The sequence below is a fragment of the Balaenoptera musculus genome, chromosome 20 (assembly GCF_009873245.2).
Source record: "Balaenoptera musculus isolate JJ_BM4_2016_0621 chromosome 20, mBalMus1.pri.v3, whole genome shotgun sequence".
Taxonomy (NCBI): domain Eukaryota; kingdom Metazoa; phylum Chordata; class Mammalia; order Artiodactyla; family Balaenopteridae; genus Balaenoptera; species Balaenoptera musculus.
The window spans coordinates 47,987,934-48,011,109 of record NC_045804.1 but is presented as its reverse complement, the minus strand read 5'-3'; the positions used below and the strand labels follow the sequence as shown (position 1 = coordinate 48,011,109).

At 56.5% G+C, this 23,176-nt stretch overlaps 1 protein-coding gene across 2 annotated transcripts; it reads left to right on the top strand.

Annotated features, from left to right (window-relative positions):
- Positions 1-1,933: 1,933 nt before the first annotated feature.
- On the top strand, positions 1,934-20,837 carry P2RX1 (purinergic receptor P2X 1). Of its 2 annotated transcripts, XM_036836309.1 has the most exons (14): positions 1,934-1,985; positions 3,311-3,704; positions 12,321-12,468; positions 12,777-12,848; positions 13,305-13,374; positions 13,624-13,720; positions 14,024-14,104; positions 14,374-14,515; positions 16,155-16,282; positions 16,713-16,803; positions 17,224-17,289; positions 17,631-17,732; positions 17,842-17,935; positions 20,200-20,837. In XM_036836309.1, exons 2-13 carry the CDS (start codon positions 3,568-3,570, stop codon positions 17,905-17,907), a joined length of 1,200 nt encoding a protein of 399 aa, XP_036692204.1. In that variant the 5' UTR covers positions 1,934-1,985; positions 3,311-3,567; the 3' UTR covers positions 17,908-17,935; positions 20,200-20,837. The 2 variants fall into 2 exon arrangements, with proteins under 2 accessions (XP_036692204.1, XP_036692203.1); XM_036836308.1 differs by lacking the exon at positions 20,200-20,837 and having other exon boundaries at positions 17,842-18,276.
- The last annotated feature ends 2,339 nt before the right edge of the window (positions 20,838-23,176 follow it).

Below are 23,176 nucleotides of genomic sequence, written 5' to 3'. Positions count from 1 at the left end.
CTTAGTGCAGTTTGATTTAGAAGAAAGAGAAAAGAGGTGGGAGCCAGAGGAGGTGGCAGGCACGCGGCTGCTGTAGGTGTAGCGGCTTCAGCGTCGGCAGGGGGCGGGCCTCCAGGTGTGTGCGCAGTGTTTGTGGGGCAGTGGCCCAGGCCAGCCCCAAAGAGTCCCCACATTCCAGGGGCAGGAAGAGGCTGAGGACCAAGGGGAGACGGCCCAAAAGCATGGAGGAGAACCAGGGGGTTGTGATGCCTCGGACACTCGGGCAGAGGGGCTCCAGCCAGATCGAGACCCTTAGTAGGGGACGAAGAGGCCAGAGAAGCCATGCAAGATCTGGGCAGTGGGGAGAAGCCAGCCTGGGGACCCCCGTAGTGGCCTCCCCATGGATGCCCGCCCTCCCCCGCCCTCCCCTAGACTGTCCAGTTAGGCCAGTCCAGGGCCCTGTTCCAGCCAGCGTCTGAGAGGCTGTGTGGACACTGAGGCCGGACCAGCTGGTGTGGGAGCTTGGACTGACCTCCTCTCCGGGCAGAGGCGTGGCCCCTGCAACCTTGGGACCCTGAGTGGCCAAGGAGACCCACTGGAGCCTGTGCCGACCTCCTTGAGGGCCCGAGCTGGCCTCCAGGATAGGCACACAGGCCTCCTCCACCCTCACAGAGTGGCTAAATTTAGCCAGGCAGGGGAGGCCATCCTGGGGCCAAGCTTGGCAGCACTGCCTTGCCTCCCTACAAGGCCCGGCCCAGTACCCGCTCAGGCCATCCGGCCTTTGGGCTTATAAGGCAGGTCTGGCGGCTCTGAAGGGCTGGAGTCTTAGGGTGGGCTCTGGGCCAAGATCTCAGACTTTGGGGAGCTTCCTTCCCGGCCACCAGCAGATATGGGAGCTAATCGTTGTGTGACCTTGGCCAAGGCCCTTAGCTTCCAGAGCCTCAGTGTCCTTATCTGTAAAATGGCAATTCTTGAGCCTACATCACGGGGCTGCTGTAAAGAAAAGCCTGCAGAATTCTAGGTTTCCTTCACTTCCCAAAATGCCTAAAACGAACACGGATATCTGTCCTTGGGGATGCTGAAGTGGGGGCCAAGGGCAGGAAAGCACAGGCCTCAATGGAAAGATGCACTTTAGAACCAGTGAAAGGGACATTGACCCTATCAGCTGCCTGTCTTACTCTCGCAGAGTGATTCACAAGAAAAGGTATTTGGGGAAAGAAATGTAATTGCTTTTATTTCTTCTTGTTTTGGGCACATTTTTGGTTATGATAACATCCCCAAATGAGACTGTCCTCCGGGGCATCCTGTTTTCTGAGTGTCAGGGTCAGAACCGAGGCTATAACAGGAGCACATGTGTGTGCTCCAAGCAAGTCTGTCTGTCCATTGGTCCATCTGTCTGTCAGCAAGCCTAGCTCCTTGGAGGAGAAAGAGGAGGAGGAGGCGGGGGAGAAGGAGAACATGGTGACGGAGTGAAGGGCACAGACACAGACTGGAGAAGGACTGCCTGACTTCCTTCCCTCCTTCCTCCCTCCCTCCCTCCTTCCCTCCTTCCCTTCCTCCCTTTCTCCCTCCCTTCCTTCATCCCCCCTCCCTCCCTCCTTCCACACCTCCCTCCCTCCTTCCTTCCTTTCCCCCTCCCCTTCCTCCCCCCCCCCCAATTTACTGCCTGCCACCCTCCCAAGTGTGATGTGCTGTCTTGAGAAGGGTGGGTGGAGGGGGGCACAGAGATGGCTCAGACACGGTGTCAGCAACCACCCCACCCCCACTGCAAACAGTTCATGTCCAGCGCCTGCTATTCCAAGGGCCATGAGGTCAGCTGGGAAGAGGACAGGCCCATTTGTCTGGGGTCAAGACCAGGCCAAGGGGATGTGGCTACCTCCGCTCTGCCTCCCAGCATCTCTGGATTTTCCTTAGAAAAGCCAGGACGTGGTACTCACCAGCCCCTCTTGAAGGCGGCATCACCGGACAGACCCTTGAGCCTGAGATTGGCGGGAACTCTGTGTTGGGTGAGGCTGATCTGTTTGATGGGGGGATTGGCCTGGGGTGCTGGAGGGGCCCTCTTTGGGGGCCCCTTGCTGTCTAGAAGGCAGCTCTACTCAGACAGGAGGCTGGGATTCCTAGCCCCGGGGCCTGGCTCCTTGCCCAGAGTGATTTCCCAGCTAAAGGCCTGCCAGGAAGAAGACTCCCATCAGCCTTCAGGGTGGGGCAGCCTGGAACGGGGCGGGCGGAGGCAGGGAGCCCCGAGGACACCCAGTCTGGGTGGAGGGAGGGCCAGGGAGACCTTCCTGCTTCAAGCGGGGGCTTCCTGTACCGTGCAGGTTGAGCTTGGGCAATTCATTTCTCCTCCCTGAGCTCTAGTTTCCTCACCTGCAAAATGAGAGGGAGGTTGGGAGTTAGCCTCCAGCTCTGATGCTCGGAGAGTTAACACAGGACCTGCCCCAGCCCAGCCCCCAGGACCCCTGCTTTCAGGGCCTGGGTTGGGGTTGAGGGCAGGGGCTGCAGGAGCGGCCTCAATTTCTCTGTCCTCAGTGTTGTCAGGACCCATCCCCTGGCCTCTACCTATGAGGAAAGTCCCATTATTGCCCCATTTCACAGATGAGGAAGCAAGCTCAGGGAGGTGAGGCAAGGTACCCAGGCCCCCACAGCAAGCAGCACAGCCAGGGGTGTTCACTGAGGCAGTCTGATGTCAGGCTTTCCCTGCTGGGCTCTGGGAGCCCGACAGTGATGTGTAACAGACGCGACCCTCGCCGTGTCTGGGTTCCTGCACCCTGTGCTGGTTTCAGGGTAGTGGAGGTGCGGCCAGGACAAGAGAGGTGGGGGGATGGAGGTGCCAGCCCGACACTGAGGTTGATTGGGCACGGGCCAAGCTCAGACCCAAAGGGATGGGTGGATGGAAGGTGGTCTGTAAGGGCGGGGTGGGGGTCCTGCCACAGGTTCAGGAAGTGTCAGGCAGCTGGACCGGAAGCAGCCCTCCTTCCTCTCTGCCCTCCTGGCTGTAGACTCCCAGGGACTGAGCTTTCCACCTGGGGGCCAAGGTAGGGTGGGGAGGATGTTTGGATACGAGATGGGTCCCTGGTTTGGGGAGGGCTCCAGCCTGAGGCTACTCCACCCAGGCCCTGGCCTGAGCCCCCAGCTCTGTTCTACCAAGCTCGTGGGGGGCTGACAGCTTTATCGTTGCCTTGTGACGGGTGGCCCATGGTTTCCTGCCAACAGCTCCCGTTTCCGGAGGCCCAGCAGGGCCCAGCCGGAGCCAGGAGGGGCAGTGGGGCCGGGCCTGGGTGGCCCCCCCGGCCCCGCCCCCATCTATCTTTGGGAATTTATTTGTCCACAGGCACAGCTGGTCCACAGTTCATTGCCTGCCAGGGGCCAAGGGCGGCTCTGACCACCCAAGGACTCTCCCTCCCAACTCAGATGCTGACAACTGACCTCTGACTCCTGATCTCTGGCGCCACCTGTCCCACCCTGCTCTTCCTAAGGGGCTGGGAAACCCCTAGAAGCTTCGCTGTAGACGTGGGTGTTGACGCCTGGCTCACCCCGGGAGCCAAGGCCGTGCAGGGGGCTTGGTTCTCAGCCCCCAGCTGGGCCACCATGGCGCGGCGGCTCCAGGACGAGCTGGCCGCCTTCTTCTTTGAGTACGACACCCCCCGAATGGTGCTTGTGCGCAACAAGAAGGTGGGCGTCGTCTTCCGCCTGATCCAGCTCGTGGTTCTGGTCTACGTCATTGGGTGAGTCTGGACCCCCTCCCTGCTGCCCTCCTGCACCAGCCCCCAACCCGGGCCTGTCCTCCAGGCTCTGCGATGCTTCCCATGACCCCAAAGAGCCCCTCTTTCTCTCCATGGCCTGTCATGCTTCCTAACAAGCCCTTCTGGTGCCATTCAGAAGGAAGGGAAGCCTGCTAACCCGCCGCCTAGATGGGGACACTGGGACGAGGGGCAGCCCTGCCTCCGGTCATGTGGTGAACAAGAGGCAAAGCCTCTGGGCTCTGAGGAACTGACTCACTGCTAACGGTTCCCTCAAGGGGTGGGAGGCGTCAGAGGCCAAGGCCCCAGCCAGCCCCAGCCAGAGCCCTTCCACCTCTGACCTCCCAGCCAAGCCACGCAGCTCCTGAGAGATGGAGGCCGCCCCCCACTTTACAGGCCAGAGTGGGACGGGCCCTGCTCTCACCTGCCCTGCCTAAAGTAAAGGCATCCTGGTCTATTCCAGAACCTGAGCAGAGAAACCTTCAAATTCAGAACACCTGGTGCCTTAAGGGTGGCATGTCACGCAGAGGTGGGAGGTCCGTTCTGGTCCTGGGGATGACAGCTCCTTTCTGGGCATCGGGGGACCTGTCCCACCATCCCAGGGGTGCAGGGGCAGAAGTAGGTGGGACTCCCCTGTGGGCTGCTGGTCTGGGACCCGTGCAAAGGCCATCTTCCTGAGATTGGTCGGGCTGTCTGGGCAGGTGCTTATGTGATTACACGTGTGTGTGGTGTGTGGATGCGTGTGCGTCGTACCCAGGGCTCTGTGTGGGTTGCACGTGCCCTCGTGTGTCTGGGCACGAGCCTATCGGGTGTGGCTCCTGGGGGTGCCCCTGGGGCTGGACGCCCCCGTGTCAGGGACACTATGTCCACTTACAGTGACTCCACAGGGGGGTCCTGGAGGCCTCAAGGCCACTGAAGGGGGTTCAGCCCCCGCTGGGGGGTCTGGGGCACCCAGCAGCCCTGCGCCTCTGGTCTCCATGTCCCCGTTTTTGCTGTGAGACCAAACTAGGGTGGGCTGACCAAGAGGCCAGTGACCACCTGGTTCCCCCAGGACCTCTGGCATCCAAAACAACCTACCCTCTGCCCCATCCATCCCACCCCCGAGGCCTCAGAGCTGGTTGGGTGGAGCCAGGGCCACGACCCAGCCCTCCGACACCTTTCGGACTCTGCCTCCTTACTGTTCACAAACCAATTTGATATCTGCGGTGTCATTGAGCTTGTGAGGGAAAGAGACCCAGAGCGGGGAGCAGTGGGGTTTCCAGGTCACACAGCAAGTCAGCATCCAGGCCCAGTTAGAAGTGGGGCCTCCTGATCCCCAGCCTTGACTCTGCCTTCTTTTTCCCTCCTCACAAGGACTCTGGGAACCCTTCTAATGGGGCCCCGATGTGTTTCCACCATTAGCCACACTCCTGACCCTCCAGGGAAGAGAGAGCTTGCCCACCCAGGCTCAGCCCATCCCTCCCACCAAGAGGCTGGGAGAATGTTGTCCTCACCGTGGCCCCTATGGTTCCCTGTTTCTGCTTTCGGATCAGCGCTGGGAGCGGCGCCAGACCTCCTTTTGTGTGTTGGTCACAGACTGTCAGAGGGAAAGGGACAGTCCTCCCACCCCACCCCCAGCTGCAGCATATGCCCCAAGCCACCATCCAGTCCTGAACACATGCCTCCAGTGACGGGGACCTCACGACCTCCCTCCTTCCCTTCCTCTCTCCCAAGACAGTGCGCTCAGTTTCCAAATGGACGTGGCCTCCTCAGTGTCGGTGAGACTCAGAGACACTGGATGATTTAGCCTGGTTCTCACAGCTAGAAAAAGGCTGAACCAGGATTTGAATCCAGCTGTGTGACTCCAAAGTTGGTCTTGATATCCTGGAAAGGAAACGTGCTCAGAGAGGGGCACTGACCTGCCCAAGTCACAGAGCAGAGGGAGGAAGGCAGAGTCCCTGGAAACACCCACTAACGCCCAGACTCCAGCTGGGGCTTCCACTCCTGCTGTCTCTGGTGCCCTCATCTGGCCACTGCCCACTGCTGCACTGACCGCTCAGCTAGGCGCCCGCAGCTGCTGACCAAACCCAGCCTGCACTTGGTCTTACAATTTCAGACCTCGGTTTCCCAGCTGTTCCACAGAGCAGGGGTTAGGGGACCCCCTCCAAAGACATTGTCCGCAGGCTCAATAATTTGCCCTTTCCTGAGGAGGGATGGCCTTTCTTTAATTACCACCCCCCCTTCCCAAGGCCCCCACTGTCTGTCAGACTCTCTGGTTCTGTGGGCATTGCAGGGGTACAGAGGGGAGCATAGAAGAGCCAGACACCCCAACCCCAGAGACAGAGAGATAGTCCAGATGGGGGGTGGGCAGACACAGAGACAGAACTGGACAGAGGGACAGACATTGGAACACAACACTCAGATGAAGAGAGAGGCCCTGAGGCTCAGATATGGAGAGGGAATTACTGAGACAGAGGCAGAGAAGCTGAGATGCTGAGAACCCGAACAGACTCCGAGGAGGGAAACTGAGGCTGTTTTCTCTGTCAGTCACAATCTTCCGGGAAGTCGAGGGCAAGTGGAGGGAGCGAACCTGAGGCCCTGGCAGCCTGAGCTAAGATGTCACTCTTTTTATCTCAAATTGGGATGGTTAATTTGCTGTTAGAGCTGTCTCCTGGGAGGTGATGAGCTCTCTGTAGCTGGAGGTGTGCAGGCAGTGGGCTGTCATCCATGACCTCACAGGCCCATACAAGAGGTGTGCTGGGATATGTCCCTGCCTGGGGGGCTCTGGCTGCACACACAGGAAGGTCTCAAGGGGATTTATGGATGTCACTTGGGGAGGGGAGCCTGGGAAGACTTCCTGGAGGAGGTGGCACAGTGGTGGAACCAGCCTTGAGCAAAGGCCTGGGGCCTCTAGTCCAGGCAGTCCTGCTCTTGGCTTTCCCTTGGGCCTCCTGTGCGCCCCTACACAGAGCTCATGAAATCACATGCCTCTGATCTTGGAGTGCACCAATCAGAGATAAGGAGAGATACAAATTATTGCTGGGAGAGACACATCCAGGGACACTTCCATAGCATCTTCTCTGTGCCTAGGCCTGTGTCAGGTTCCCTGGGACAGAGGTGGGGTACAGAGTGGGCAGGGGGAGAGAGAGAAGCTGAGGATGAATTAGCTGGAACTTCTTGGTTCCTAGGGACAGAAATCCAATCAAAATGGATTAAAAAGGAAGAAGGATGAAGGTATTAACTGGTTTGTGTAACTGAAAAATCAATGTGGGCTTCAGGCCTGGCTGGATCCTCCCTGATGAGGGTGCAGGAGCACGTTCTATGGGAAGATGAGGAATTCAGGTTGGTCCCATTGGGTTCTCCAAGGAAGCTAGCCAGGATCTTCTCGGCTCTGCTTTCCTCTGTGGAGGCCTCATTCTCAGGCAGGCTCTCTGCCCTCAGAGTGGAAAAATGGCCACCAGCAGCCCTGGGGCACAAAAGTGTCTTCTCCTCCAGAGTTCCAGCCAAAGTCCCAGGTCCAGCTCTTATTGGCTGTGGTTGGGTCATGTGCCCATCCCAGAACCAGTCGTTGTGGCCAAGGAAAGGGAATGTCCTGACTGGTGGAGCCTGGTTGGGTACCCACCTTGGTCCAGCCACTCCTGCTGGAAAGCAGAGTGTGATCAAAGGTCCTGGGGCAGGGAAGGAACACCCAAAGAGTCACTAGGGCTAGGCTGAGGGAGCCTGAATAGAGACAAGGGAGAGGAGGTGGAAGAGTGAGCAGGGCCACTGGCTCAGGCCTCTCAATGCTGAGCTGAGGGACGTGGGCTTTCTCTTGCAGGTGGTGGGGAGCCATGGAAGGGTGTCTAACAGGGGAAGGCCCAGGGCAGGCAGGTGCTGGGGTAGGGGGTGGAGGCCAGAGGCAGGACAGCTGTGAAGAGGCAGCAGTGATGAGAGGAGAGGGTGAGGCCAAGGCAGAAGCAGCGAGCATGGAAGACAGGTCATCATCCCAGTGGGCCCCACACTGGGGGTGGCCACAGCTCAGCTTCTGCCCACCGTTGCTGCATCAGGACATGTGCCCAGCATGGCCAGAGTTCCTGACTTCTCAAGAGTGGCGGGAAATTGGAAATTATGGGTGAAAGGAACATCTCTTGGTTTTTAGAGGTTGGTGATTCAGTCAAAACACTTAAAGACATAAATCATCAGCCTGACTTGTCTGCAGACTGCATGTTGCTTAACCTCTGAGCCCCAGTGTGGGCCCCAGCTCTGAACTCAGTCCCTCCTGGGCCCGGAGTCTGGTCTTGCCTCTCTCCAAAGATGCTCTGCCCGACAGCATGTGGCCCAAGGCTATACCCTGTATCACCAGCCACACGACCTGTCCTCCCTGCCCCACGCCAGAGCTGCCCCAGCTCCTCTTGTGTCTCAGCCTCCCCACAAGAAGCCCTCTGGGTTCTTTGATGAAAGCCAAGGGGAGATGGGAAGGATGGAGGGATGCAAAGAATGTGGGCATGAGAGGGAGGGTGCCATGTCCAGGCTGTGAGCCTGGGGGTTGGGGTAAGTATGGCGCCGTCCTTCAGGATGAGGGCACCAGAGGAGCAAGTTCTGTGGGAAGATGAGGCATTCAGTTTGGTCCAGTTGAATTTTTGTTTTGAGATGGATTTCACAAGTCATAACATTCATCCTTTTAAAATACACAAGTTGGTGGTTTTTAGTATAATCACAAAGTTGTGCAACCATCACCACTATCTAATTCCAGAACATTTGCACTATTCCAAAAGGAACCTCATACCCCTTAGCAATCACTCCCCGTTGTGCCTCCCTACCCCTTACTCTGCCTCTTCTGGACATTTCATATAGATAAAATCATACAATATGTGGCCTTTTTGTGTCTGGCTTCTTTCACTTAACACCATGTTTGTAAGGTTCATCCACGTTGGTTGTAACATGTTTCAGTTCTTCAGTCCTTTTAATGGTTGAATAATATTCCATTGTATGGAAATTCCACACTTAGCTGGACATTTGGGTTGTTTCCACTTTTTGCTTGTGAATAATGTTGTGAACATTTGTGTATAAGTTTCTATGTGGACATGTTTTCCGTTCTCTTGGGTATTTGGTTCTAGGAGTGGAGTTACTGGGTCAAATGGTAATTCCATGTTTAACTTTCTGAGGAACTTCCAGACTGTTTTCCAAAGGGTCAAGTTAAGTTGGAGGTACCTATGAGATGTCTGGGAGGGGGGTGGGAGGGTAGGCAGAGCAGGGGGGAGGAATATGTGTCACCAAACAGTTGGAGATTCAACATTTATATAAGTTCTTTTTTTTTTTAATGTTTATTTATTTGGCTGCGCCGGGTCTTAGTTGCGGCATGCACGTGGGATCTAGTTCCCTGACCAGGGATCGAACCTGGGCCCCCTGCCTTGGGAGCGCGGAGTCTTAACCACTGGACCACAAGGGAAGCCCCTATATAAGTTCTTTGAGTGCAGAATTTTGGTTTGTTTTTCCTTGGCGCATAATAGGGGTCCGATAAATAAATATCTGTTGAATGACTGAATGTGTGGAACTGAATCTCGGAGGAGAGTGCAGAAGTGGAGATAAAAAATCGGAGACAAAGTGTGCCTTTGAGGGTTCTGCCTGGGCTGAGAATGGAAGCCAGAGGATGGGGGCAGATCAACATTTAAGGAGGAATTGGTGAAGGAGGACCAGAGACCGTAAATAAATAGGATTATTTATTATGTGCTTGCTGCATGCCAAGCACTGTGTTAATTTCCTTAAAAAGAACTCATGGGAACATCCTCCAGACAATCACCTAGACTCTTTTTCTTCCTGGAGCCCAGCCCACGGCTCAGTGAGGGGTAGGGCCTTGCTTGTAAATATTTGTTGAACGATCAGCATCTTTGAGGTAGGTGCCTTCACCTCCTTTTACTGAGACATCTAGTGCTCAGAGAGGTTTAGTCTTCAGCCTGAAGCCACACAGCTGGTGAGTGGCGGTGCTGGTATGTGAACCTCGGCCTCTGTGACTCCAGAGGCCACACTCTCAGCCACTCCACCATGTGACCTCTTCCACAAGGGGCTGTGGAAGAAGAGAGACTACTGAGGATGAGGAGGAGAGAATGGGAAAGAGAATTTCTGGAAGGGGAGGGGCTTCTGAAGATGCCGGTGTCTTTGGCATCAGGCCCCCTTGGTGGCCTTTCTGGGGTGTTGGCCACAAGACCAGGTCAAGGTGAGCATGGCTTTGGAGGGACAGGCCTGGCGCCATGGTCATTCTGGTATTATCAGAACCGAGGTCATTGATGTCAGATTTGGGCCACAGGACTGACAGCCCCTGGGAACGGACACAGCCTGGAATGGTTACATCAGCCCCAGGGCCCAGCCTCCGTGTGGCTCCTGGCAGACACATTGATGCCAGGCTGCTCAGTGGAGGGGCCGGGGTCCTGGGCTGGGGAGCCTCGAGCCTGGGTCTGCCTCTGACTCGGGAGGGACACTCCCTCAGGCCTCAGTTTTTCTATCTATACGGTGAGGAGTTGGTTTTGAGCAAAGAGAGAAACGCTGCTACTAGGATGTCAGGGATGGGGGGCGCCCAAGAGGCAGGCCGCGGACCTCTCTCTCCTGCAGGGTGTTCAGAATACGGAGCAGCTCCCCATCATCCCCCTCAACAGCAACTTCAAACTTGGGCGTGGAGCCAGAGGCCTTCCTGGAGGAAGGAACCTAAGGAGAGTGGGGGGATAGGTGATGCCCCGCCCTCCCTGATGGGGCTGGAGGGAAGCAGGCAGGCTCGGGACACAGGATCGGGAGCCTTTGTCATGCCTCAGCTGTTGCCATCTGAGACCTGCAGGGGGCAGCAGTGACCACGCTTAAGCTTGGGAGGGATTGTCTGGGCTCTAGCACCAGGCTTTGGGGGGCGAGGGGGCTTGGAGAAGGAGAGGAGTAGACTAGAGGAGGACATTGGTGGGCTGCCTTCCTGGAGCCTGGAGCAGGGAGACAGCCCCCAGAGAGCTAGTGATGACTGGGAATAGGAGGCCTGGAGAATTCTGTCATGGGTCCTGAGCTCTGAGGGACAGAAGAGGGGCTCTGAGCTCTGCTTTGGACGGGTGGGCTAAAGGTAGGGTGAGGGGTGACAGGGGCAGAAACACACCTCCCCACAGTCAGCCACAGCCACAAGTGTGCTCTCAGATTTGCCTTGGAGATACACAGCTACACACTCTGATGGATACCATGGACACACACACACACACACACACACACACACACACCACACACACACACAGAGTTACAATGAATCACCAAGATTCTTTCCTGAAGGAAGGGGACCACACCCTGGAGAGAAGTATTATCCAGAACTCTCACTTGTAAGCAACGGAAACCAAACCCAAACTGGCTTAAATAAAGGAAAAGAATTTATTAACTTGTATAACTGAAAAGTCCAGAAGTGACTTTTCAACATGCTTCAGGTATGGCAGGATCCAGGTGCTCAAGCAACATTGTCAGGAGTCTGCCCCTCTCCATCTACTGGCCTGGCTTTTCTCTAAGTTGGCTTCATTCTCAGGCTTGCTCTCTTCGTGAGGTAACACAGATGACTAACCACACCTTGCTTAGCCACCCAACAGAGAGGATGTCTCTTTCCCAGTAATTCCCAGAAAAATTCTGGCCGCGTTGCTGAAACTCCTCGGGGTTGTGAGCCCATCCTTAGACCCATTGCTGTTGCTAGGGCAATGGAACATTGATTGGCAAACCCTGATCATGTGCCCCCCACTGTGGGCCTAGGAGGGAGGTTGACCCCACTAAACCTCCCAGATTGAAAGTGGAGAACCCAGAGGAACAGGGGTTCTTGATGCTGGGAGGGGAAGGCCAGAATTTCCTGAGAAACCTGGGAAGCCTCCAGCCTGACCCACACCCACAAGGGCCTCATCTGGGGCCAGATGCTGTGAGCCCTTCGAAGGGCCACTTGCCCCTCTGGTTTCCCTTCCAGTCAGTCCCCCTCCCCAAGAGCTCCCAGCATGGCTGAGATAATAGTAGCTAATGTCTATATAGTGCTTAGCCCATGCCAGTTTCCATTCCAAGTGCTTTCACAGGCATTAACTCACAACTTAAGTAGTATTGGTACTATTACTGTTTACATTTTACAAGGATACTGAAACAGAGAGGGACTTGCCCTAAACGGAGACTAGTTTACCCCAGATCATACAGCCTGTGAGATTCAAGCCCAGACTCTTGGGCACCAAAGGCCAGGCTCTCGGCCATCATCATACTCTGCTCTTTCTCAGCGGGAAGAACTCAGGAAGGAAGGAGATAGGGATGAAGATTGGAGTCCAAGCAGCTTGGCCTCCAACAAATGCTACTCTTGGAAAAGGCTCTGAAAGAGACCTTCAGGGGCTCTGCTCCCTGGCCAACCAATAATAGTATTTTCATAGTGAAAAGAATGGTGGAACTCCAGGCACAGGCCAGCAGAGGGAGCAGCTGAGGATTTCCAGCCTCCAGTCCAAGATGTAGCTTTAGGAACGGAGAGTGGCTCAGAGGCGCATCTGGGGAGGGGAAGGGAAAGGACTTGACACGTCCAGCTGGTGCCGGAAGGGGCGGTAGCCCACAGCCTCATGCCATCCTTGAATGGCTCCGGCCAACTCTGGCCCCTCTGCCCCCCTAATCCCCCTGCAGGTGGGTGTTCGTCTATGAGAAGGGCTACCAGACCTCGAGTGGCCTCATCAGCAGCGTGTCTGTGAAACTCAAGGGCCTGGCTGTGACGAAGCTCCCAAGCCTGGGCCCCCAGGTCTGGGATGTGGCTGACTATGTCTTCCCGGCCCAGGTGAGCAGACTCGGGGGTGCACCTTCCACCCCCAGGGCTTGCTGGCTCAGAGCTGGGTTAGGCTCTGTCCCACCTCCCTGTGGGACCAGCCTAGCTCCTCTCTCTCTGTGGGCCTCAGATTCCCTGTGAACGGGGGGGGGGGGGGCGGAAGCAGCCTCGTAACATCGCCCCGGTCTGATGTCATGGGTTATGGAGGCTGCTGGGTGTCATGTGGGTTCTGGGGGCTTGCTAGGGCAGTGCTTGGGTTCCTGGGGCTCTTCTTCCAGCTCAGAGCCCTGCCCTCCCCTCCCCCGGCCTCTCACTTCCAGGGGGACAGCTCCTTTGTGGTCATGACCAATTTTATCGCGACCCCCCGGCAGGCCAAAGGCCACTGTGCAGAGGTGAGGACTGTTGCCCATCCCCCCTTCTTGGACCCACAGTGAAAAATAACACAGAAGAGGAGGTCCCCTTGGGCATTGGAGGGGAAGCCAGATAGGCTTCCTGCGGCACCACGGTGGTGGAATCTCAGGCATAAGTTCACACACAGTAATGGCCCACCACTGGCAGTTGCTGAGGCTTCCCTCCCAGCTGTGTGCCAAGCAGGATGCTGAGCCTCAGTGCCTGCCCAGCTCCCAAGCCCCACCCTCCCCTACCCCTGCTGGCCGACAGCAGCACTGGGGCAGCTGGACATGAGCCCAGAGGGCCCTGGGGGGGGGACTGGGGGAAGGAGGCTGTGAGTAAGGGTCACTCCAAAGGGGTCTGAGACTCTGCCCCACACCCTAGGGCCATGCGGTGGGGGGGATCTTCTTAGGACCCTACCCAGGGGGCCTGGGGTCAGCAGCTCTCCCCTTCCCCAGAACCCGGAAGGGGGCACGTGCACGAATAATAGTGGCTGCACCCCGGGAAAGGCAGAAAGGAAGGCCCAAGGTAAGGTCGGCCTCCTCCTGTCCCCCTGTCCCCCTCCACAGCCTGTCAGCTCCAGGCTTCCTCCACCAGGAAGTCCTTCCTGCTCTCTCTCCTCCCGCCACCTTGACCTTGGCCTCCCTTGTCCCAGAACCAGCCAGGCTTCTGCTCTTGGGCACCCCATCAATGGGGGCTCCTAGGAGTGGGGTCTGGGGGTTCTCCTCTGCACCCCCAGCTTGGGGTGGACACCCAGGGGTTGCACCCTTGCTCCAGGCATCCGCACAGGCAAGTGTGTGGCCTTCAACGACATCGTGCATACGTGTGAGATCTTTGGCTGGTGCCCCGTGGAGGTGGATGACAACATCCCATGGTAATGCCCTGTCCTTCCAGGGAGCTGGGAGCAGGGTCCCCAGCCCAGACTAGAGGGGCATCTGGATCTGTGCTCTGTCCCCCCTTCTTCCAACCCCACCCTCACCCCATCTGTGCCGCTCAGGCCAAAGATGCCCCAGCCTCTGCTCAAGGGGTCTGAGAGTCCACATTACGGCATGCCCACCCCTCCAGTGACTCAGGAAGATCCCATAGGCTCTCACAGCCCCATACACCAAGCCCAGCTCTGGTAGGCACACGAAGGACTCCTGGGGAGGGGGCAGTGAGTGAGTGCCGTCTCCTCCAGCCCTGCCCTTCTCCGAGAGGCCGAGAACTTCACTCTCTTCATCAAGAACAGCATCAGCTTTCCACGCTTCAAGGTCACCAGGTTTGTGGGAAAAGCGGGCAGAAATGCAGGCGGCTCTCGGAGGCTGCTCCAGCTGGTCTCAACCTGTCACCTCTGTCACCCTGCACTCATGCTGATTTCCTTCTGGAGGCAGAAGCTTGGGCTGGGCCCCTGGGGTGGGCTGCCTTCAGTCTCCAAGGGCTAGGGAAGGGGCATCTCTAGGGCCCGGGAGGGGTCCCCAGAGCTCCCGGGCATGGTGGGTGCCCTCCCAGCTGGCATGCTGCCACCACCAATGCCCTCTGCCCCTGTAGGCGCAACCTGGTGGAGGAGGTAGATGCCGCCTACATGAAGACCTGCCTCTATCACAAGACCTTGCACCCACTGTGCCCAGTTTTCAAGCTCGGCTATGTGGTACAAGAGTCAGGCCAGAATTTTAGCACCTTGGCCGAGAAGGTATGGTGCCAGGCGAGTGGGGAGGGCTGGGTCCCCAGATCATCAGGCCAAAAAAGACTTTTCAGGCCCAGTTAACCCCCGCACCCCACCCAGTCCCTAGCGTGGGCCGAGCATATATATAGATCTATCCCCTAATACTGGGGGCCCCTGTGGTTCAGGCCTGTGTCCTCAGCAGGGCCTGGCATGGACCTGGCACAGAGGAGGTGCCCAGAATGAATGGCCATAGGCGGATGTCACCTGGGTGTCTTCCGAGGGCCCACTGTTTTTTAAATATTAGACACAAGCAGCTTAAATCCCATGGCCCATGGCCCTGAGAAATCCTGTGCCTGCCCAGGTTTCCTGGGAATTCTGGAGGCTGAGATGCACACAGTCACGTGGGATTCCCAGAGAAACGATACCTTGTAAGGAGCACAGACCTGTGTGACTGGGTTGAGATCCTGGCTCAGACAAGTCTCTTACCTTCAGTGTGTCTGAGCTTTTGCACCTGTAAAGTGGGAGCAATAGTAGTACAAGTCTCTCGGGATTGTCTTGAGGGCACGGGACAGCACTTCAGGGTGGCCTGGCCCAAGGCATCCTAGGTACCTGCTCCCTCGTGATCCCTATCTTCCGCTCCTGTGGGATCCAGGGATGGAAATCAGCCCCTCTCTGTGACATCACACACCAAAACAACTCACCCACAGTGCCTTTATGGAGAACACGGGTCGGCAAACTTTAAAGGGCCAGAGAATAAGTATGGGCCACAGGTCACATGGTCTCTGTTCCAGCTACCCAGGTCAGCTGCTATGGGGCAAAGGCAGCCACAGGCAATGTGTAAACAGATTCGGCCCTGAGACCTCAGTTTGCCAACCCCTGGAGGGGGTTTACACAGTAGCAACACACAGGACCAGAAAGCTGAATGTTAGTTTCCCCTGTTCCTAAACATCTCCCTGCCACCCCCAGTAGGAACTTCTCACCCATCACCATTGTCTGTAGGCACCTAGCCTCCCGCCTAGCTGCCCAGCTCCACACCCAGCTCTCCTCTTGCTCAGCCCACCTATCCCTGATCCTTGCCTTGCCCAGAGGAGCTTCACTTTCTCAGGTTTTCTCTTCCCAGCCCATGTCTTTACAGACTCCCTCTTTAATTCAACAGCTATTTACTTGCCTCCTGCGCTGTGACTCAGGAATCAGTGTAAATGAGACAGACAGCTCCACCCTTGTGGAGTTGACAGTCTTGGAAGAGATGCGTTAATAATCACACAAAATAAATGCGTGGTTACAAGGTGACACGTGTTCTAGAAGAAAACACAGAGGGAATCACAAGGGCATATTTTAGACTGGGGGTGGTGGTCAGGGAAGGCTTCCCAGGAGAAATGACCAAAGGATGAGAAAGAACCAGCCTTGTGGGGAATGGTGGTGGGCGGGGGGAGAATGACTGCATGTGCAAAGGCCCTGAGGTAGGAAGAACCTGGTGTATTCTAGAAACTGTCAGAAAGCTGGAATGTGATGGGTGGGAGGCAGGACCAGAGAGGGTGACAGGACCTCAACCCTGAAGCAGCTTCTCAGTGTCTCTTCTCAAACAAACAGAAAACAGCTGCACCAGCTGTAAGGCAGGAGTTCTTGATCCTAAACCCTGGATCTTGAGGGCCTGTGTCCCTGGTAGGGCGGGGTGGTAGGCATCACCATCGACTGGCACTGTGACCTGGACTGGCATGTGCGACACTGCAAACCCGTCTATGAGTTCCACGGGCTGTATGAAGAGAAAAACCTGTCTCAAGGCTTCAACTTCAGGTGCCTGCCGGGTCCCCACCAGTGCCTCCTTCCTTGGGGTCCTGCGGGCTTTTCTACTCCCAGAACCCCTTAAGGCCAAGCAAGTGTCCCCGGGAGGGGAGCAGTGGATCCTAGGAAACTCCCATTCTCCTGGAATTGGCCAAGCAGGGAGCATGAGCTTAGAGGCTTGAGCCCTGCGCCTGGCTCTCGGTTCCCTTGAGGCCCACCTGGCCAGGACTGGCTGGGGAAATTGCCGACATCAGGAGTTAGGGCAGCGGTTGAATACAGTATTCCTGGAATGAGGCCTGCGATTCCCCCTCTATATAATGTTGGGGGGCATGGGGCTGTCCTCATGAACCTCTAAGGGCTCCTGTATCCCTGATGCTCTGGGAGCTCTGGACCCAAGACAGTTCTCCATCACCCTCTCCTGCAACCTCTCCCCTTCCCCAAGGTTTGCCAGGCACTTCGTGGAGAATGGGACCAACTACCGGCACCTCTTCAAGGTGTTTGGGATTCGCTTTGACATCCTCGTGGACGGCAAGGTGAGTGTCCAGTGTGAGGGGTAGCCAGAGACACATTCTCGGTTCCTGCCGGTGCTTGTTGGGTGTCTGTGGTTAGAGGCGACAGGAAGTTGGTTGGGCCTCATTCAGCACTTCTATATCTGATACAGAGGGGACCCAGGTGCTGTTGAGGGCAGGGCTTTCCAGCCTGTGACCACACCTCCCTCACCGTCTCCCTGTGTCCAGGGAGGGCAGAGCCAATGTCCAAACCCAGGGCTCCTGACCAGCACCTGGGTCTCCATGCAGAGCCAGAGCCGTGGGCAGCATGCTGTGGGACCAGCTAGCAGTGGAGGGTGGGGAAGGCCCCTGGCCCCTGGCCTGGTCTCAGGGCTCCTGAGGAAGGCCTTTTCCACCAGACCCTTCTGACTGTTAACCCTTCTTTCCCCTGGGCCCTGCCACCAGGCTGGCAAGTTTGACATCATCCCCACCATGACCACCATTGGCTCTGGGATTGGCATCTTTGGGGTGGTAAGTGCTGAGGTCATGGGGTCACTGCACTGGGGTCAGGCCCTCCCCTTCCACACCTCAGCAACAAGTCTCCCACCCCAGACCTGACCGAGATTGTTCCCTATTACTGAGCCCACCCCACCTCCCTAGACCCACACACAGTATGTCTGAGGAAACTGGGGCCCAGAGCTGGGGCGGGACAGAGGTGGGATGAGGCCTGCAGTGCCTCGTCCCCACCAGGACCTGAGGTCTGGAGAGGACTCAACCTGGCCCCCGCGGTCAGCAGAGGCTGAGGTGGGGGGTGGAGGGTCCTGCCGCCGCCCCCAGATCCCCTGCGCTCTCCGCCCCGCCCCCGCCCTCAGGCGACGGTTCTCTGTGACCTGCTGCTGCTCCACATCCTGCCCAGGAGGCACTACTACAAGCAGAAGAAGTTCAAGTACGCGGAGGACATGGGGCCAGGGACGGTAAGAGAACTCCCTGAGTCAGCCCTTCAGAGGCCCCAGGCCTGCGTGTCTGTGCCGGGAACCAGCTGCTTCCCCGGGGATGACTTCCATCCCCCCAATGTTTACACAGGGGGAGCGCGACCCTGCGGCCACCAGCTCCACCCTGGTCCTGCAGGAGAACATGAAGACGTCCTGACCTCCGCCCCCCACTCCTACTGGACACAGTAGGCGGGGAGCCTGGTGGGGTCCCAGCCAGGGCGGAGGGGTCTCCCCAGGAGCGCTCCCTCCCTCTCAGCCAGGCAGACACCAGGTTGCCGGAAGCTCAGGGTGGACTCTGGGAGAGACCTGCGCAGTGCTGGGCTCTGGCTCCAACTCTGCAGCCCCCAAGGGAGCCTCACCCCGGCCTCACTCACTCCTGGCCCGGGGTTTTACGCTTCTCCCTCTGGGCCCTTGTCCGTCCATCCTACTCCCTCATGTCTCCAGACCTCCGCTCTCCCATATGGCAGCCACTAGCCATCAGTGACTATTTAAATTAATTAAGATTGAATAAAATTAAAACTTCAGTTCCTCAAATAGCCACATTACAACTGCTGAATACACACATATGGCTGTGGTTGCCCTATTGAACCACATGGAACGTTTCCAGCATCGCAGAAAGTTCTGTTGGAGCTCTGCTTGAACCCTGTTTCTTACTGGCCCCAGATTTCCCTGGGATGCTTATCAACAGTGCTGGCACCTGGGAATTCCCTGGCAGTCCAGTGTTTAGGACTCTGCGCTTTCATTGCCAAGGGACCTGGGTTCGATCCCTGGTTGGGGAACTAGGATCCCACAGGCTGCAAGGCCAAAGGAAAAGAAAAAAAGAAAAGCAGTGCCAGCAACTGGGTGCACCCCAGACCTCCTGAACCAGAAACTCCACGTCTGGTCACATGGTCTGCAAGCATAGCAAACTCTTCAGGTCGTTTTCAGGACCTAAGTTTTAGAACCGCTCCTGATCAGGTATCAGACTTAGCTGGGGCCGGCATCCCCCGGCAGGTGCGGGCCTTGAGCAGGTGTGTGGTGTGCTCACAAGCCACACGGTGTCTCATGCACTCTCCCCCCACGTGCACACTCACCCGCACGCACAGCCCCCCTCCCATCCACACTGTGTGTTTGAACAGCTTGGGCCCTGCAAACACAACCATCTGAACACACCTACACCCCCAGGCACAGACTCATGGTGCATGCCATCCCGCCTCTGTGGGGATGTGCTTCTCCTCAAGTGTGTCAGGCCAGGACAGCCCCTTCTAGTGATGAATCCTTACTCAGCTACCTCTGGTCAGGGTGGGAGCCTCAGCCAAATCCTGGGCTCTCTGCCTGTGAGCCAGCCCCAGCTCCCGAGGCCTGCCCGGCTCTGTCTGAACACAAGGTCTGGGAAATCAAGGGCTGGAGTATAATAAAAGGATTGGTGAATGAGTTCAAACCTCTGCCTTCTGCCCTTTCTTCCCAGCCCTCTCTGAAACCCAGTGTCCGCAGCTGTGAAACACGGGGCTAAGCTGAGCGATCTCTGAGATCCTTCTGGGTCTCTCCGTGGGAGGTGGTGAGCTGACCCTTATGCAGAGGCAGTGCTGGGCGTCAGCTCACCTCTATCCACGGGTCGCTGTCCTGGCACAGCCCCGATCATTGGAGCTCTTCCCAGTCCTCTACATGCCCCTCCCCCCGCTTTGAAAGGCCTGGCACTGGGACAAGCAGAGACCCCAGGAGTGGCCTCATGAAAGCAGGGGTGAGGAAGGGGCTGGCTGTCCCAGGAGGGAGATCGGATGGAATCCCAAAGAGGGGAGGGAGGTCTTGACTGGAGACAGTGTGGAAGGATCCTCCAGGGACCCTGCTGTGGGCATGACCCTCCGGCCAAGCAGGGTCTCTGGGCACCCCCATCACCATGCTCTGTCTAGACCAGTGCTGTCCAACACCAGTGATGGAACATTCTCTAACTGTGTTGTCCAATGTAGTATTCACATGTGGACATTAAATATTTAAAATGTGGCTCATGCAACCAAGGAACTGAATTTTTTATTTTATTCATTTGAATTTAACTCGCCAGGTGTGGCTGGCTAGTGGCTACCATATTGAACATCACAAGCTAGCCCCTCCCTCTCCTCAGGCCCTTGGCCTCCTGCCCTCTTCCCCGGCCAAGAGCCATCCCTCGGATTTTACAAGACAGGAACTCCCTCTTCTTCCCTCCCTTCCTTCTCCAGATCTACCTGCTTGTGCACCTACTGTCCCCTTCCCTCCCGAGTGAGCAGAGGATTCCTCCTTGGAAATCACACCTCACCCAGCCTGGAGGCCGCCTCTCCTCTCTCCCGCTCCTCTTCTGCCTCCTCGCAGCCCACATTTCCCTGCTGCTCTGTCTGCTCTCCGTTCACTGCCACCACCATTCCAGAAAGACCAGTCTACACTTCCCTCTGGGTCCCACCCTCTACAATTGGCCTCCAGCCTCTACCCCCACTTCTAGGTGCCCTTGCCAAGGTTACCAGTGGCATCCTTGTTGCCAAATCCAAGCAGACACTTCAGCCCACATCCTGCTCGGCCTGTCAGCCTCTGACACTGTTGGGTGAGCCCTCCTTTGTTGAAAGATTTCCTTCCAGCAGCTCCTAGGACCCACCCTCTCCAGATTTTCCAGCCAGCCTGGGGTGTAGGGATAAGATAGTTTTCGATTGCAGCTCTGTCACTGTGTGTCCTTGGGCAAGTTGCTTAACTCTCCAAGCCTCCTCTGTGAGTCAGGGATAATAATAGCCTCTACTCAGGTTGGGGTAAGATAAGATACGTAAAGTACCTAGCACAGAGCCTGGCACACGGTAGTGCTCTGCCCCTGCCTCTATCCTCTCTTTCAATGGCGGAGTCAGCTAACTGTCCCCAGGTTCTTGGCTGGGTATGTGGCTGCCTAGAATGGAAGCTGCATTTCCCAGCCTCCTCTTGCCTCTGGGTCTGGTCATGTGACTAAGTTATAGCTAATCGGATGTATGTGGAAGTGTCATGTGACGCCTCTGGGAACTTCCTTAAAAGAGAGCTGGTGCAGATCCTTGCCCTCTTCTTCTTCATCCTTGTCTCCATCCCACTGCCTGGAATGTGTATGTGATGGTTGGAGCTCTAGCCACCATCCTGAATCACGAGAACAAGAGTCAAATCCAGAAGTGGCTGGAGTAGTGAGTGGAAAGAGCCACATCTGGGAGGTCTTTGTGGAGCACAGCTGCCATACTGTTACCCCAAAACTGGGTTCACCTGCTGGTGGGTGTTGAGCCAAAAGACCCAACCAAGCCAAAGAGTGGGAGAAGGAGGCACTTATTACTTGAGGCAAGTAAGGAGAACACTGGGGATCTTTCCCAAAGCAGTGTCTCCCCGAATGGCAAAATTGGGGAAGTGTTAAGCTACGGGTACATGCATATTCGTGAAGAGGCTTGGGCAGTGTACACATCATAGAATTGGGGCAAAGGTTGACAGAAGGGTCAGAAAAGATCAACATCATCCCTCAGGTTCTAGTTGATCTGGTGGTTGAAGGGGGTTTAAATTCTGCAAAACAGCTCTTTTAAGAAAGTACTTCAGGCTAATCTGAAGTACTCAAAGAGAATGGGAGTCTTTACAACTGCTATATTATCTTTGCTATTGTTATTTCTCCACCTGATAACAGCTGTTTCTTCCTGCATTCTTTTGTTCCCTTATGATCATTAATTACTGAGACCTGTTCAAGGACAAGCATTGTGGCCAGGCTTAGATTACAAAAACGGCTTAGGCCAAAAATGGCTTCTCTTATGTCAAAATGCTACATCTGGTTCTCTTCCTCGGGGACCCCCTACCCCATCTGCTTACAATACCAGCCCAGGACTGTCTTCCCTGAGGCTCTTACATGGAATTTCTGTTATCTAAGTCAAAACTGATCCTACCTGGTACAGAAATTTTTCCCCCTAAGAGCAAGTGTTCTGTCCTCAGCCCCTGTTTATTTACCCTGAAGTTATCTCAGCCTTTCCCATGGCCCTACTATGGGTCCCTTCGGATAACTCCCAAAACTGTCTCACTGGCCCAGCCCTCTTTCCTGAGCTCCAACCACACACATCCAACCCCCTAATTGCCATATCCAATTAATTATTCATTCGACAAACATCTTTTAAGCAACGTGTCAGGCTTTGTGCTGGATGAATCAGGCATGGTCCTTGCCCTCCAGGAGCTCCCAGTCCAGAGGAGGAACAGGCAGGTAAACAGATGCTCACTTCAAGGAAGTTCCTAAGAGGACTTGCTAACCCATGCTGGGCAGTGAGCTCATAGGGGAGTGTTTCTGGCAGAAGGGGCATTGAACCAAGTCCTGAAAGGAGTGAGGCAGGTGATTAGGACTGAGGTCATGGAGGGCCTGATGAGATCTATTCTCAGGGCACTGGTGAGCCATGGAAGATTCCGAAGCAGGAGCTGACCAGTTGGACTTGTGTTTCTAAACTATTACTCTGGCCACCAGGTGGAGAAAAGCAAGTGGGTGGGGGCCCTGCGGGAGGGCAATGAGGCTGCACGGGGCTGGGAGGCCAATGAGGAGGCTGCTGTAGCAATTCAGGTGCAAGAAGATAGTGACCTGAGCCAAGGGAGGGGCAGAGAAGCAGAAAAAAGTGGATGGATTCCAGGGATATTTAAGAAGCAGCATGGGCAGGACTTGGTGATCTACTGGTTGGAACAGGTAAGCGGTAGGCTATGATGACTCCCAGGTGTCTGGCTCCAGACTGAGACAGGGACATAAGAGGCCAGGTTTGGGGGAGTGATATGGGGCTCTGTCTTGGACAAGTGGTGGGGTGAGGTGCCAGAGGATAGATACACAAGTGTAGAATGTAATTGAACCAGGAGTTGATGAGCTCGCCAGGGGAGAGGTGGGCTACCGCGAAGGTCAAGACGTCCTGCCCCAGCTCGCCATTCCTGCTGCCTGCTCACAGAGCCCTTCCCCAAATGAGAATCCGACTATGACCCCAGCATTCTGTTAAAACCGCTTCCCGTTTCTCCTACCCCCCACGCAGCAGAAGGCTAAACTCCTGAGTCTACCATTCAAGGCCTTCCTCCCTGGCCCTGGGCCCGGGCCCCATCTCTTTGCTGATCTCGCTTCGCCCCTCCCCTAGTACTCACTGCGCCGCATCCCCCCCCCACTCCAGGGGCAGGGGTGCGCCCTTGCCCCTGCCAGGCCGAGATGGTTGGGGGACAAAGGGTTTTTGGGGGGGAAGCAACCGTACCCTCAGGCCCAGCTTAGGGGCCCAGGCCGCGGCCCTGGAGGGATTTCGGGGAACCCCAGGTACCCTGCCGCGGGGCGATGGGGGCGTGACGAGGCCGGTCCAGCCGCAGGGGGAGGTACCCCTCCAGAGCCACCGCCCGCCGCGGCCCCTCCCTTCCAGGAGCCGGGCGGGAGTCCTGGGCTCTGATTGGGCGGCGCCGGAGGGGGGCCGCGCGGCCAGGCCAATGAGCGCGCG

What these genes read in the sequence shown, in the direction of transcription:
- P2RX1 (XM_036836309.1), top strand. Translation starts at nt 3,568, where the DNA reads ATGGCGCGGCGGCTCCAGGACGAGCTGGCCGCCTTCTTCTTTGAGTAC. An exon ending in TTAGCACCTTGGCCGAGAAG is followed by an intron (nt 14,516 to 16,154) that starts GTATGGTGCCAG and finishes TGTCCCTGGTAG; the next exon opens with GGCGGGGTGGTAGGCATCAC. An exon ending in GGATTGGCATCTTTGGGGTG is followed by an intron (nt 17,290 to 17,630) that starts GTAAGTGCTGAG and finishes CCCCGCCCTCAG; the next exon opens with GCGACGGTTCTCTGTGACCT.